The 13,261-nt window shown below is 43.8% G+C and overlaps 1 protein-coding gene and 2 long non-coding RNA genes across 3 annotated transcripts in view; 1 reads left to right on the top strand and 2 right to left on the bottom strand.

Annotated features, from left to right (window-relative positions):
* The window catches only part of ppm1lb (protein phosphatase, Mg2+/Mn2+ dependent, 1Lb), a 29,683-nt gene extending 23,798 nt beyond the window's left edge, over window positions 1-5,885 (top strand). The window contains exons 3-4 of the mRNA XM_076139863.1: window positions 3,349-3,510; window positions 4,534-5,885. Of these exons, the coding sequence (XP_075995978.1) occupies window positions 3,349-3,510; window positions 4,534-4,874 (503 nt within the window). The 3' untranslated portion in view covers window positions 4,875-5,885. The remainder of the gene's footprint in view (window positions 1-3,348; window positions 3,511-4,533) is intronic.
* A 1,397-nt stretch (window positions 5,886-7,282) lies between these two features.
* On the bottom strand, window positions 7,283-7,690 carry LOC142991696 (uncharacterized). Its single transcript, XR_012960986.1, has 3 exons — window positions 7,621-7,690; window positions 7,430-7,525; window positions 7,283-7,382 (listed from the first exon to the last, which is right to left on the bottom strand). It is a non-coding gene; the product is annotated as an uncharacterized LOC142991696 (long non-coding RNA).
* Window positions 7,691-8,528: 838 nt separating this feature from the next.
* On the bottom strand, window positions 8,529-11,393 carry LOC142991689 (uncharacterized). Its single transcript, XR_012960985.1, has 7 exons — window positions 11,341-11,393; window positions 10,193-10,257; window positions 10,002-10,097; window positions 9,802-9,917; window positions 9,433-9,697; window positions 9,259-9,349; window positions 8,529-9,164 (listed from the first exon to the last, which is right to left on the bottom strand). It is a non-coding gene; the product is annotated as an uncharacterized LOC142991689 (long non-coding RNA).
* Window positions 11,394-13,261: the final 1,868 nt, after the last annotated feature.

Below are 13,261 nucleotides of genomic sequence, written 5' to 3'. Positions count from 1 at the left end.
AAAAGGCTCTCTAAGTAAAAAGAGGTTCATGACAACAAAGCTTTTAATGTTATAAAAAGCGTCACTTTCAACACGGCCCCTAACTGTGAGGGATGTAGGGATACCAGCTCCATTTGAATTTGTGCAGCATTTGCCACTGTCCAACAATTCTCTCCAAACAGCAAAAGAAACAGACAAAGAGTACAATGAAAGCCAAGGAGACAAAGGAAGACAGGAGAGAGAGGACAGGGAGACAAACCGCAAGGGAACAAAGAACAGAAGTGAAGCGTTCAGCACAATGCAGAGACACGCGCGCTTTGTTTCTGAAGATGATCGACTCATCCCTGGATTCCATCACCCGCTCCTCCTCTCTACGTTTTTGAGGGAAAGCGAGAGAAAATGACAGGCCTCTTACCTTAGGAGATGATAGGCGTTGATTTCCGGTTTTGTTAGAGGGCAGAACATCAAACCACTGATCATAGGTTTTGTAGAAAGGTGCTGCAGTGACGGAGCGAGAGACGAGATCTGCTCACACATGAACACGAGAGAGGAGAGGAGGACGCCACTCCAGAGGTCACTCCAGAGGTCACTCAGAGCAACGGCAAGGCTATCGTGAGCAGGATCGGCAATGATCTGTGTTCTAATGGGGCACCAATTTAAATTTGGGGGCTTTTTGGGGCACGTTTACATAAACAAAAAATCTTACCTGAAGAATAATAACTCATCCGAACAGTTGAAGGTGACAGTAATCGTGGAGGTTTAGCATTTTGCCCCCTTCTTATTTGAGTTTTAAGGGGCAAAAATGCAGACCAAAAGGGTGATTTTAACCCTGGGTCTGTCCTGGTCCCTCTGGGTTTCTTTTCCTCGTCGTGGTGACTGATCGCTTCCACAGAGAGACGTCGTCGGTGAGACTCCCAGGGGTCTCTGCTGTGCTGCACAAGCATCGCCGTGTTCCACTCGCCCACACTCTCGACCTCTTCATCCTCTTTCATCCTCCGCTTCATCAGCTGATCAGCATCAAAACAACCATCAGGCAAATCTCCTCCTTATCCTCCTGACCTGTTGCATCCAGACTCACAGGATTCCTGCTGTTACCGCCCAAAAAGAAGCTCCTTTTGTTGACGAGTCACAGGCGTGAGACAGCGGGGACAGAATTTGCTGCCCACGATTCTTTCCTCAGTATTGGATTCAACAATCAGATCATTTAAGGTGCGCGGCGTCCCTGAGACAACAAAATCCCCCTCCGTTCATTCATCCCGCCAACAAAAGCTTTTCCAGGAATGATAAGAGACGGGATTTAGTATGAATGCCCAGGAGCTTTGCGTCTGTTATGGTAACAGATACTTCATCCTGCTTGTTCTAACCTGCGAGATGCGTCTGTCACCTTCACACCCGCACAAGCACAGAGAGAGAGAGGGACGAGTTTACTGGGAATGTGCAGCTGTTTTTAAACATAAATGAGTCATATTGAGCTTCGAGAGATTTCCTTAGGAGCCACGATGAGATGAGATGAGATTTTGTGCCTTCAGAGCGACAGAAAATTGGTTTGTAAGGGGTTCATGCAGAATGACCCCAAACCTCAGAGGAGTCCAAGAAGTCTTAAGTTAGCAGCCATGGACCTTACCTGAACACCAAGCAACTTAAAAACATGAAACCTGTGTGATGCAGACTGCTGTGACACACACACACACACACACACACACACACACACACACACACACACACACACACACTTTGAGTTGTTTCTACAAAGCAAACCACAGTGACTGACTGAGGCGTGCATGTACACGGGGCCAAGTCAAGGCAGTAATTAGCACAAGTATGGGACTCATGTGGGTTATGGAGCCATTTTAATAGGGAAAGCGGGGGATGTGTGTGTGTGTGTGTGTGGCTGGGGCTATTTGGGGAAGGGCGTACTCGCAAGGCACCTCAGGCCATTATCTCAACACCACTTGGGGACGAGACGAAGATAATTGGCAGGACGGCGTGGCGGCGGCAGAACGTACGACTGCGATAACTAATGGTCCTCCAGCAGGCGTGACAAAGGTTAAGTAAAGCCGTTTACAATTAAAGCGGCGTTGATGTTAATTTCAGTCTTCTGGCTGCAGCTGCTCGCTTTGCAAATGAGTGTGTGGGAGAGAGGATTTCCCCCTTTGAGGCTGCATATGTGTACCTGTCCTGATTATACATCCTTGTTGGTCGGCAGCTTGTGGTGGAGAGAGAGAGAGGGAGAGGGAGAGGGAGAGAGAGAGAGAGAGAGAGAGAGCCGGGGCCTGAACGCTTAGCTCGGAATTTAACCGTCGATCCTCGGTGCCAACACAGTTCCACAGTCCTCAGCTCTGGGTTGTGACTGAAAGAGCGAGAACGCAAAGATTGGAGCGATGTGACGAGTTTCCTCTGCAGGTGTCGGGACTCAGCGTCAGGGTGATGAATCGATCTAGACGAGCTCGGCAATCATGGCATTTGATCATAATAATCGCCATCTGTGTCCAAATGTCAGTGAGCTTTTACACTAAAATCCTGAGTGCGACGATACTCAGCCTCAGTTTTGTTGTTTATCACTTGACATTCTCTCATGGTGGCCTAGACCAGGAGGACCCCCCCCTATACTCTCCTCCTCTCCAGGTTTGTCTTTGCTCTGTGTGAGCAGATGGCCAAACAGGCAGATCTGTTCTCTCTCCACAGGGTTTGGATCGCACACAATAGACCTCAGACTGTTCTGCCTGGCTAAACAAAGAGAGGAAGCAGAGGAAGAAAGGGTACGGGGGAGAGGAGTTAGTGAGGAGCAGATTTCAAAGAGCGCTGCATTGTTTGCACACAGCTTCATGTACTTCACTGTGGTGCAGGAAGGACGCTGTGTGTGCACATACACACACACACACGGGCTCTGTTATTATAAAAGCGCAATATCCAAATGCTTTGGTGTTCGACCCTTTTTGTGGCCGGGGTTTAAAGCTGGAGTAAACTAAAGAAGCTTGTTTGGATGCAGGCGCAGCAGGTGACCTCAGAGCCGCCCTGTGTGTCCAAGTCACATATCTTTGTTTTTCCTTGATAGGCAAGTAGAGGCTCCGTAGTAGGACAGTGATGAATGTCTTGATTTACATAAAAAGAATTCTCAAAATACCTTTATGTGTGTTAAATAATGTCATTTACCATTTAATTTATTTTTTTAATCTCTTGACTATTTATTTATTACAAATTTGACCTGCTTTCATAAAAATTATTGCAAAGTTCGACCTGATGAGCAGTAGATGGATGTATTGTGTTCGATGCTGAGTGGCTGAATAGTTTAAAGGTTTAAAGGTAAATTAACGTTGTTGACTTACGTCTCTCTCCACTCTTCCTCTTCTCCTCCTCTTCCTCCTCCAGGTACGACATGTCTGGTGGCTCTGCTGTCCCAGAAGGAGTTGATCGTGGCGAATGTCGGGGACTCCCGTGGAGTTCTTTGTGATAAAGACGGTAATGCCGTTCCTTTATCACACGACCATAAACCGTACCAGCTCAAAGAACGCAAGAGGATCAAGAAGGCCGGTGAGAAACGCACACACACACACACACACACACTCACACACACACACACACACACACACACACACACACACACACACATACAAAACGCATAGAAAAAAAACATAGGTTGCCAGATTGGTCAGGAATCAGCAGAGCCCACTGTCTCCATCTTGTGTTGCATGTGGGTAAAACTTCATCTTTAAGTTTTCCTTTAATGCAAAGATAGATTTTGACAGTTTCCGTTACAGGATCAATAAGGTATATTTATCTATCTAAAATGATAACATATTAAATCAATATATTAAAGCATAATACTCCAAAATCATATTACTTCTTTGTAGTGTCACCCCACTGGTCCCCTTAAGGAGAACAGTCTGATTTTGGAGAAGGCTTCTTTAAATTGTTTTAACTTCTCAGTGTTTACAGCATCAGAGGCCAGTTGAATGCCTCAGTGTTTCGTTTATAATCACAGTTTGTCCATCCTGTTTACCTAAAGACAACATCAGAAGCGTTCACTGGGGTCTGGAATAACACGGCGATCTCGTCTGGACTTCTGCAACTAATCCACTTATTTTTCAGTAGAATTCCCTGCTTGCGTTCTCGTTCGAGCAGCAGAGGACACAGCTGCACTCACAGGATGCCTCACTGAACTGAACTGAATCCAACATAAATAACTCCTGAGCCAAATGTTCCGTCTGAGTGAAAACGCGTCAGATTGGTGTTAGTTGTACGTTTAAGTGAATCAGATCAAAGATCAAAAACAAAGAAATGAGACAACGCTTGCGAGGACAGAATTGGCATGAAAATACAGATTAAGGGAGGGAGGGAGATCAGAGATGGAGATAATATTCGGCCCTCAGCTCTCTCTGCTGGCCGTGTTTTGTTTCTCTGTGGCCTTTGATCACCGGATGAAGCAACCTGCGACTTTAAATGGCAGCAAAACATTTTCTTCCTTTCATCTTTGTTTCATTTGTTCATGTCCTCATTCTTCTCTCCGCTTATCTTTCTTTTATTGTTCCTAAACATTCCCTCTTCTCTCTCCAGGAGGTTTCATCAGCTTTAACGGCTCGTGGCGCGTTCAGGGCATCTTGGCGATGTCCCGCTCGCTGGGTGACTACCCTCTGAAGAACCTCAACGTGGTCGTCGCCGATCCCGACATCATGTCGTTTGATCTGAACAAGCTGCAGCCAGAGTTCATGATCCTGGCGTCAGACGGCCTGTGGGACACCTTCAGCAACGAGGAGGCCGTCCGCTTCATCAGGGAGCGGCTGGACGAGCCTCACTTCGGCGCCAGAAGCATCGTCCTTCAGTCTTTCTATCGTGGTTGCCCTGACAACATCACTGTGATGGTGGTGAAATTTAAAGGCAAAGCCACCGGGCATTAACCCGTCTGTCACACACAGTATCAATACCATGTTTGAGTTAATGTAAGTCAAGCTTCAGAAAGAATCAACAACCAAGCCCGCAACTTTTGGTGCGAGAACTCTTTCTATTAGACATGTACACACCTTAGCCATTCAGCACATTAGGCCACGCCCCTCCCCCATACTTTTACTGCTGTAACAGTGAGACGTGTGAGGGAAATGTCCATGTTCCAACACCGCAGAGTGAGCCGGGCCGCCATTATGCAAACGCATCAGATTTAGCTTTGTACAAGTGTGGCTACATGTGTCTGTGTGTGTGTGTGACTGTGTGTGTGTACATTTACATGCAAGTTAAAACTTTGATTATTGTCTAATTAAGGCAATAACTTTGTTCTCGTCATGTAAACAACATAATCTGAGTGACATACCGAGATGACGTGATTGTAAATGGTAAATGGATTTTATTCAAACATGTAAACATTAAAATCAGAGAAGCGAGTCTCTCACCTCGTGGTCTCTCAGACTCTTATGCAACACGTCATGAGTCCCGTCCACTCTGTCCGTACGTGCTTATGTTATTATTGTACGCGTGTGCTGACTGTTTACATGCACTTCAGATATTCAGCTATTCTCTCTCTCAATTGTGGTGTTAACGCCATAGCAACATGACTCTTACAGATGGGAGATTATGTGATTGGTAATAGATTGATTATGCTTCCTCTTGCTTTAACTCTACGCTGTGAGCAGGTTAGACTCTCATCTTCACAGAATATTCATCGAGATGATCCGAGTTTTGCTTGCGTGTAAACAGTCAACTTCTCATCGAGCCACTAATGACAAACTTACGATAGCTTGGAGTTTCACGCTCATCACTTCTTTCGCTCAGCGTCTTGTGACCACTAACTATTTGTTTAGTTAGCTAACATTGTTTCCATGTTGTCTACGAATTCTAATTCTGTCTATGGAGCAATTGCACTGAAAGTAATGTAGTTTAGTGATTCCCCCCCCCCCCCCCGGAATAAACATCAGAAATGCAAAACATTGTGAGTTGATTCCCTTTATACATTAACAACATAAATGATAACTCACTTACAGGCATATTTACGATAAATCAAGGCGACAGCAGCCCTGTCTGGTTTGGACCAATGATGATTATAATACTGCATTAAATTAACTTATTTTATTAATTAGTTTCCAAACAAGAAATTGTACATTTACTTTGGATGGATTAGTCACAATCCGATTGTAAACATCCTCAGAATGACCTTAATTTAGACTTTCCTGACTTGGTGGCCTGGCTGGATCAATGCATCTCCTCAGCAGTGTGGAGACACATGTGCGCTCTACTGTCTTGAGTTTTTAAAGCGTACAGCAGCCTCGCTGTGCATCTCACCTTTGTCTCGCTAACCTGTTCAAGTGCTGGTATTGTTGTTACCATAGTGATTCCGTCACACTTTATTGACGGGTGTTTCTGATACGTTGTTCACTCCATTTACATGTGGGGAGGTGGAAAATGCAGTCTCATGCTGCGTTCAAGTTTTGACGGAAATCGAGAAATACCAATGTTACAACTTCGAAACTGTAGCGTAATCACTCCATTGCATTCACTCCAGTACGTGCGTGCGCAGGTCCGGAAATGACGTCATTTCCGGAAGGTTTCTTTTTTAGTTTTCTTTTTTTCTTTTTTTTCTTCACGCTTTGTAGTAACGGGCATATGCATTCCGGGTCATTATCACAACTATGTTAGGGCAGGCAAAGGAAGTTATTCATAGCACACACATTCTTTCTTATGGTGCCAATAGCTTTTATAACATTAACAACAATATTACTATAAATAACTACATCTAAATGATAATAACACATCAAACTTAGACACAAATTATTTACTTAGTTCACTGTTTTGTTGACCGTCGCGGGTGAGGTGCGGCAAGGTGAAGAGGGAGCTGCTCTCTGAAGTGCTGCTCAGACAGTTTTCTTCTGCCCTGTAGGTTCTGTACAGTGACTTAGCAACAAAAATTAGATCTGCCGGCGGAAATGCAGTAAAGTTTGTTGACACCTACAAATGACAGCCGCGATCATTGCGGCTGGATCGGGAGCATCCATCGACTCAGGCTGCGTCTGGCCGCTGATGCTGCGCGACTGCTCTGTCCGCTGAATGGCGAGTTGGGATAGGAGCTGTGAGCAGGAGAGATTTAAAAAGATGTGAGTGATCCACACGACATGGGCTCCTCCGGTGTCAGGCTGCGCAGCTAGAAGTCATCGTCCATGGGGATGTAGGGAGCCAACATGTTCAGGTCCAAGCCTCCCATTGCCTTTGAGACACAGACAAAGATACAATGAGTGAATGAGGGATGAGGAAACCTTCCCTACATTAGATCAAGGATGTCCTCAGTAAAGTCGTCTTAACATACCTGTGTCTCAATACTGGCGTCCTGGGTTGTGTATCAATGGCAAACAGCTTCTCAACCAGGTCTAGTTTGAAATCTGAGCTCATGCCTGAGTCCATGAGGAAGCAGCGGTCCTGTGGGCCTAAAGGGCAGAGATGCACACGTTAACAAATCTGTAAACATGCTAACCTGTTGGCTGGAGAGCCCATCATGACCCTGTGGATCAGGATGCTGTGAGCCACGTCCGGGAACATCGGGTCTCTCGGCTTTAGCTCGGCAACAATGCTGGAGTGAAATGACAGACACACAAAGCGCGTCAAAGCTGATGGTGTGATATTGTGCAGCTTAGCCACCAGACGGCATGACTTCTAAGCATTTACCTCTGTGTCAGCGTCAGCATCATCACACCGATGTACCGCCACTTAGTCCCTGGGTTACCGAACCACCAACCTCGGAAAATTGGAAAAACCTTGGAGAATTTCAAGCTCAACATGCCACATGAAATGAAATGAAATAAATTTAATGAAAATAGTTATTTAAATGTAATTCAATCTAATAAAATAAATTTAACTTAACACAAGTTAATACATTTAATTAAATAAAAAAAACATTTAAATACATTTAATTAAAATTATAAATAAATAAAAATAAAACATTGACGTAACATTTTCTCCTTTAGATGTCGACCCAAAACACACACCATATTTACAGGCACACACTACTAGACCGTTATGGAGCAGATATGTTTATGTTGTAGAGCAGGGCATGGATCAATGGTATTATACTGACCACCATTAACTGAGCAACTCACAAACGCTATTTAAGAACCGGTTCCCATCAGGGCTGCGTTCTCTCTCCTCTGCTCTTCTCCTTATACACCAACGCCTGCAGTCATCTGTAGGTCCAGCTCCTGAAGTTCGGGGAAGACACCACGCTCATTGGTGCAGGCAGAACAATCTGGAGATAAATGCTCTGAACACAAAGGAGATGGTTGTGGATTTCTGACTCAACGCAGCCCCGCCCGCTATCATTCTGTGTGACGCCCCAGCTGACGCCATGGAGTCCTTTCGATTCCTGGGATCGATCATCTCCCAGGACCCCGAGCTCAACATCAGCTCCCACTTGCTGAAGGAGTTCAACCTGCCAAAGACAATGATGGTGCACTTCTAGTCTTCCATCATTGAGTCCATCCTCACCTCCTCCATCACAATCTAGTTTGCACACACAAGTAAAATATGAATGAACTATGTACAGTTACACACTTACAGTGATGTGTTAAAGAGGCATGTACTGGACTGTTACACAATTCAATGTATTTACCTCAGACTGATAACTGTTAAATGGAGAGAACATTCAGACCACTCAAGGTTTAAACAATAAGTTTATAATTGTGGAGTAAACACATTTGTTAAGAACAAGAACTACAACATACAAGTACGAGGAAAATAAAAGGCTTGATATAAATTGCTGGTAATAGTTTTCTTTTTAATCAAATAGGAATTGTGAGACTTAAGCCTACAATACATTGCTGTCAGCAGCCCCAGACTCAGTGGTGACCTGCTGGAAAAAGGAATCCTTTGCACCAAAGCCCAAGACACTGCTGTGGCGTTTGTACGGTGGAATGCTGCAGATATCACATGAAGTGCACAAGTGGCAGCCAAACTAAGGTCAGACTCATACAGATACATAAATAAGGGGCGGGGCCTTAGAGAGGGACTGAGAACGTTGGGGAGAAACTGTAGTGTCCAGTCTGGTCCAGCAGTGAGCAGGCTGAGCATCGACTCCGTTAACATGATCCAGAGCAGCAGCAGCTCCTCTCCCAGCAGGAGGCACTGCCGGCCCTGCAGGGGGGCGTTGACCGTCGCGGGTGAGGTGCGGCAAGGTGAAGAGGGAGCTGCTCTCTGACGTGCTGCCCAGCAGACGACTCCATTTGAAAACATCAAACACAGAGGCTCAAACCCTGCATGTGTAGATGTAAAGCCTGATGTGTGAACAATGTCTGGCTGTTGATGACTCACCTGTTCAAGAATTTCAGACAGTTTTCTTTTGCGCTGTAGGTTCTGAGCTGCCAAGGTCCTGAGTGACGCTTCTTTGTTTAACTGTGACACCCTGCAACGCAGTAACAGTGACTTAGCAACATAAATTAGATCTGCCGCAGGAAATGCAGTAAAGTTTGTTGACACCTACTTTACCTCTCAGCGATCATTGCGGCAGGATCGGGAGCATCCATCGACTTGGGCGGCGCCTGGCCGGTGATGCTGCACAACTGCTTTGTCCGCTGAATGGCGAGCTGGGATAGGAGCTGTGCACCTCCTGTGTGCTGTGAGCAGAAGAGCTTTCAATAGATGTGAGTGATCCACACGACATGGGCTCCTCCGGTGTCAGGCTGCGCAGCTAGAAGTCATCGTCCATGGGGATGTAGGGAGCCAACATGTTCAGGTCCAAGCCTTCCATTGCCTTTGAGACACAGACAAAGATACAATGAGTGAATGAGGGATGAGGAAACCTTCCCTACATTAGATCAAGGATTCCTCAGTACAGTCGTCTTAACCGTAACATACCTGTGTGGTGACTGGGGTCCTGGGTTGTGTATCAATGGCAAATAGCTTCTCAACCAAGTCGAGTTTAAAATCTGAGCTCATGTCTGAGTCCATGGGGAAGCAGCGGTCCTGTCGGCCTAAAGGGCAGAGATGCACACGTTAACAAATTAACACGTTAACAAATCTGTAAACAATCTTAACAAATCTGTAAACATGCTAACCTGTTGGCTGGAGAGCCCATCATGACCCTGTGGATCAGGATGCTGTGAGCCACGTCCGGGAACATCGGGTCTCTCGGCTTAGGCTCGGCAACAATGCTGGAGTGAAATGACAGACACACAAAGTGCGTCAAAGCTGATGGTAAAATATTGTGCAGCTTAGCCACCAGACGGCATGACTTCTAAGCATTTACCTCTGTGTCAGCATAATCACACCGATGTACCGCCGCTTAGTTCCTGGGTCACCAAACCACCAACCCTGGAAAATGTGAAGAAAACAGACAGACGTCAGCAAAATGATCTGGCTTTATGCTAAAGCAGAGAATTTCAAGCTCAACATGCCACATGAAATGAAATGAAAGTAATTTAAATGTAATTTAATCTAATAAAAGACATTTAAGTTAACACAAGTTAATACAATAAAACACAAAATGCCTTTAATACATTTATTAAAGTTATAATTATAATAATAAAACAAAATAAAAAATAAAACGGAAATAAAGTCGTTTGGATTGGGCTCCGTCATGGAGCAGATATGTTTATGTTGTAGAGCAGCAGGGGGATTCAACTACAATTTAAAGAGCGCCAGGAGAGAAAATTTCTCGGAGCAAAGGTGTGGAAGATCATAATGTCTAACTATGTAGTGTGATATTTAAGTAGCCCGTTGTATCAACATCTGCTTGTAATCAATACCTGACTGTCAAATCAAATGAATTTAGTACGATTCAAAAACGTTTTGACAATATTCATTGTCACGTAACATAGAACATATATGTACCACCTAAAGTAAGGCTGCATTTCAAAATAGAATTCAGCATGTTCAAATAAAATGCTCAACTTATATAAAATAAAGGAAGCAAATGCTTGAATCTCCAATTTTGTGTTTCACATCTTGACTCAACTGATTTCACAGATAATAAATCTCAACACAAAACGAGGAAAGAATAATACCAGCAGCTCTGAGGGAACATTGAATGTGCGGATCCCGGTGGACTCTGCTCATATTGGGCTCTAAGACCACTTGTTTTCTACGATCTCACTTCAGATTTTAGCGGCTATATTTGATCAAAACCCTAATGTTTTGTCTCATAATGCGGTTTCACATTGGCACTTTTAATACGGAACACCGATTCTGAACAAGTATGTCGACTACACAATTTTGGAGAGCACCATTTTGTCTCCCTTTCTCCGCCTCACTCCTATTTCTCAACTTTCTCCGGCTCAGTCGTTTGTATATATCTCTTAGTTCTAACACACGTCAGCAAAATGTTCCGACTTTATAGAGAATTACAATTACTTTACAGAGAATTACAGGCTAAAGCACAACAACATTTTCACTTACCTGTGTCTCTCTTTTTCCGCTTCCGTCTTCAACTTGGCTCTGACTCAGCATACACCATTACCGTAGACGTCACCTGTCTGCGTGGAGCGTCACAATTTTTCCCGCTAAAAGGCACAAATCTGATTGGCTTGAGTAGTATCACGTGGGATGGCTTAACTCGCATGCAATTGGTCTCTCAGGTTTTCCTCGCTGAACTATTACCGTAAAAACTGTAAAAGCGGCGCCGGTCATAATAGAGGTTAAAAGAGCCCCGTCTTTTAAACCATAGCCTTGATTACATTCAGGAAGCTTGTTACACTGAATGTAACAACAGTAATTTGTTAAATGAAATATAAATGGTTCCTCATTTACATAGAATAAGATACATAGAATAAATCTGCAATCAAAAGGAATCACAGAGAGTTACAGGCAAAACAAGAGACAAGTCAATACTTGCACGTGTGTGTGCCATGCTTCCTCTTTCCAGTGAGTCTATAAAGAGCTGTGGGTATCACAATAAAATGAAACTCTCCAGTTCATCATGGACAGAGCTTTGCTGCTGGTTCTGCTTTGTCTCATCAATGTTTTAACTTCTCCAGATGCAGAGACAAGATCAAGTCTTTTCTGAGAGTTTAAAAGCTCATTTCTGAGAGTTTAAAAGCTCATTTCATTTGTGAGACAAATACACCAACTCTTAAGTATAAGAGAAAAGATTAAATACTGTACTGCTTATGAATGTGGACTCAATGTGATCTACGTGTATGTTGCATAATAAAATGCAACCCAAACTAAAACAGTGCTCACCCTGAGTTCATATATAGACACTTCTCAAACTGAGGTTTATGAAAGTTCACACTTCTAGTAACTTGAGCAAATTATTGATGAGTTCATGTAACTGTTACACACTATCACACATGAAAAACAGGTTTAATAAGTATACCTTTGCAAAATACAAATCATTCAGCAACAGTCCATAGAAAAGTGCTTTGGCAGAGTGTGTTGAGGGAATGATGCAGGACTTCACTTCATCACTTCACTCTCATTTCAATAAAATCACAATGTGACACATTTATCCACAGGTATTTGGTTAACAAAAGAAGACACAACACTACACTAGGAAACATAATTCTTTGTAGTGACCGAATGATTCCCTTGAGGACTCTACAGCATTTAACAGCATGATTCCAGAAACATTGTATTTCAATATGAATGTTAAATGTATCCACTTAATCCCTTTAATATAGCAACAAAAATAGCAGTGCTGTTATCCAAGTATATATTTTCACAGACATTTCCCATTTTGGCCCTTTGATGAAAATAAAAGGAGAAACAATGTAAGAAGAAAACTAGTTTGAAACAACAATATGTCCTTGAGGAGTAACAGGTGGTATAGAAGTAAGCTAGAAGTAAGTGAGCTTCTCTCATTTCAGACACCTCAGTACAGAGCTTGTTCTGTACTAATTCTGTTTGGGGGGGAAATGGTGTCAATACTCCTCAAACAAAGCATTCCAAACAGGAATGTATAATAGAATTTCTGAGGTTGTTGCGTTACATTTCAACGAGCAGCATTCATTTCAAACATATTTATAAACTTTAACTTTTTGCACACCTGAGTATGAGTCATCACCAAGATGGTAGCCGACCCCGCCCCCAGCAGGACAGCTGCCGCGTAAATCCCCTGCCCCATCTTCTGGTCTAGCAACACCCAGTAGGAGAAGGCCAGGATCAGCAGCAGCCCCACAAAATAGGTCAGCTGGACCAATCAGCGGGAAGTCAAATATAGGAGTCGAAAATGATTGATGGCAGCAAATACATTTTTTTTTTTTTTTTTTTTTTAAAACCATTGTAGGCTTGCTTGAGGTTTTGGATGAGGATGTTTCCATTCAGGATTCACAGTGAGGGCCTTTTCACACATTTTCAATGAGTTTACTGAGGGGCTTCA

The sequence above is a fragment of the Genypterus blacodes genome, unplaced genomic scaffold (genome assembly GCF_046128005.1).
Source record: "Genypterus blacodes isolate CSIRO-AG114 ecotype Tasmania unplaced genomic scaffold, CSIRO-AGI_Gbla_v1 ptg000003l_1, whole genome shotgun sequence".
Taxonomy (NCBI): domain Eukaryota; kingdom Metazoa; phylum Chordata; class Actinopteri; order Ophidiiformes; family Ophidiidae; genus Genypterus; species Genypterus blacodes.
Note: the sequence above shows the minus strand (reverse complement) of the source record. Positions and strands in the feature narration are given on the sequence as shown.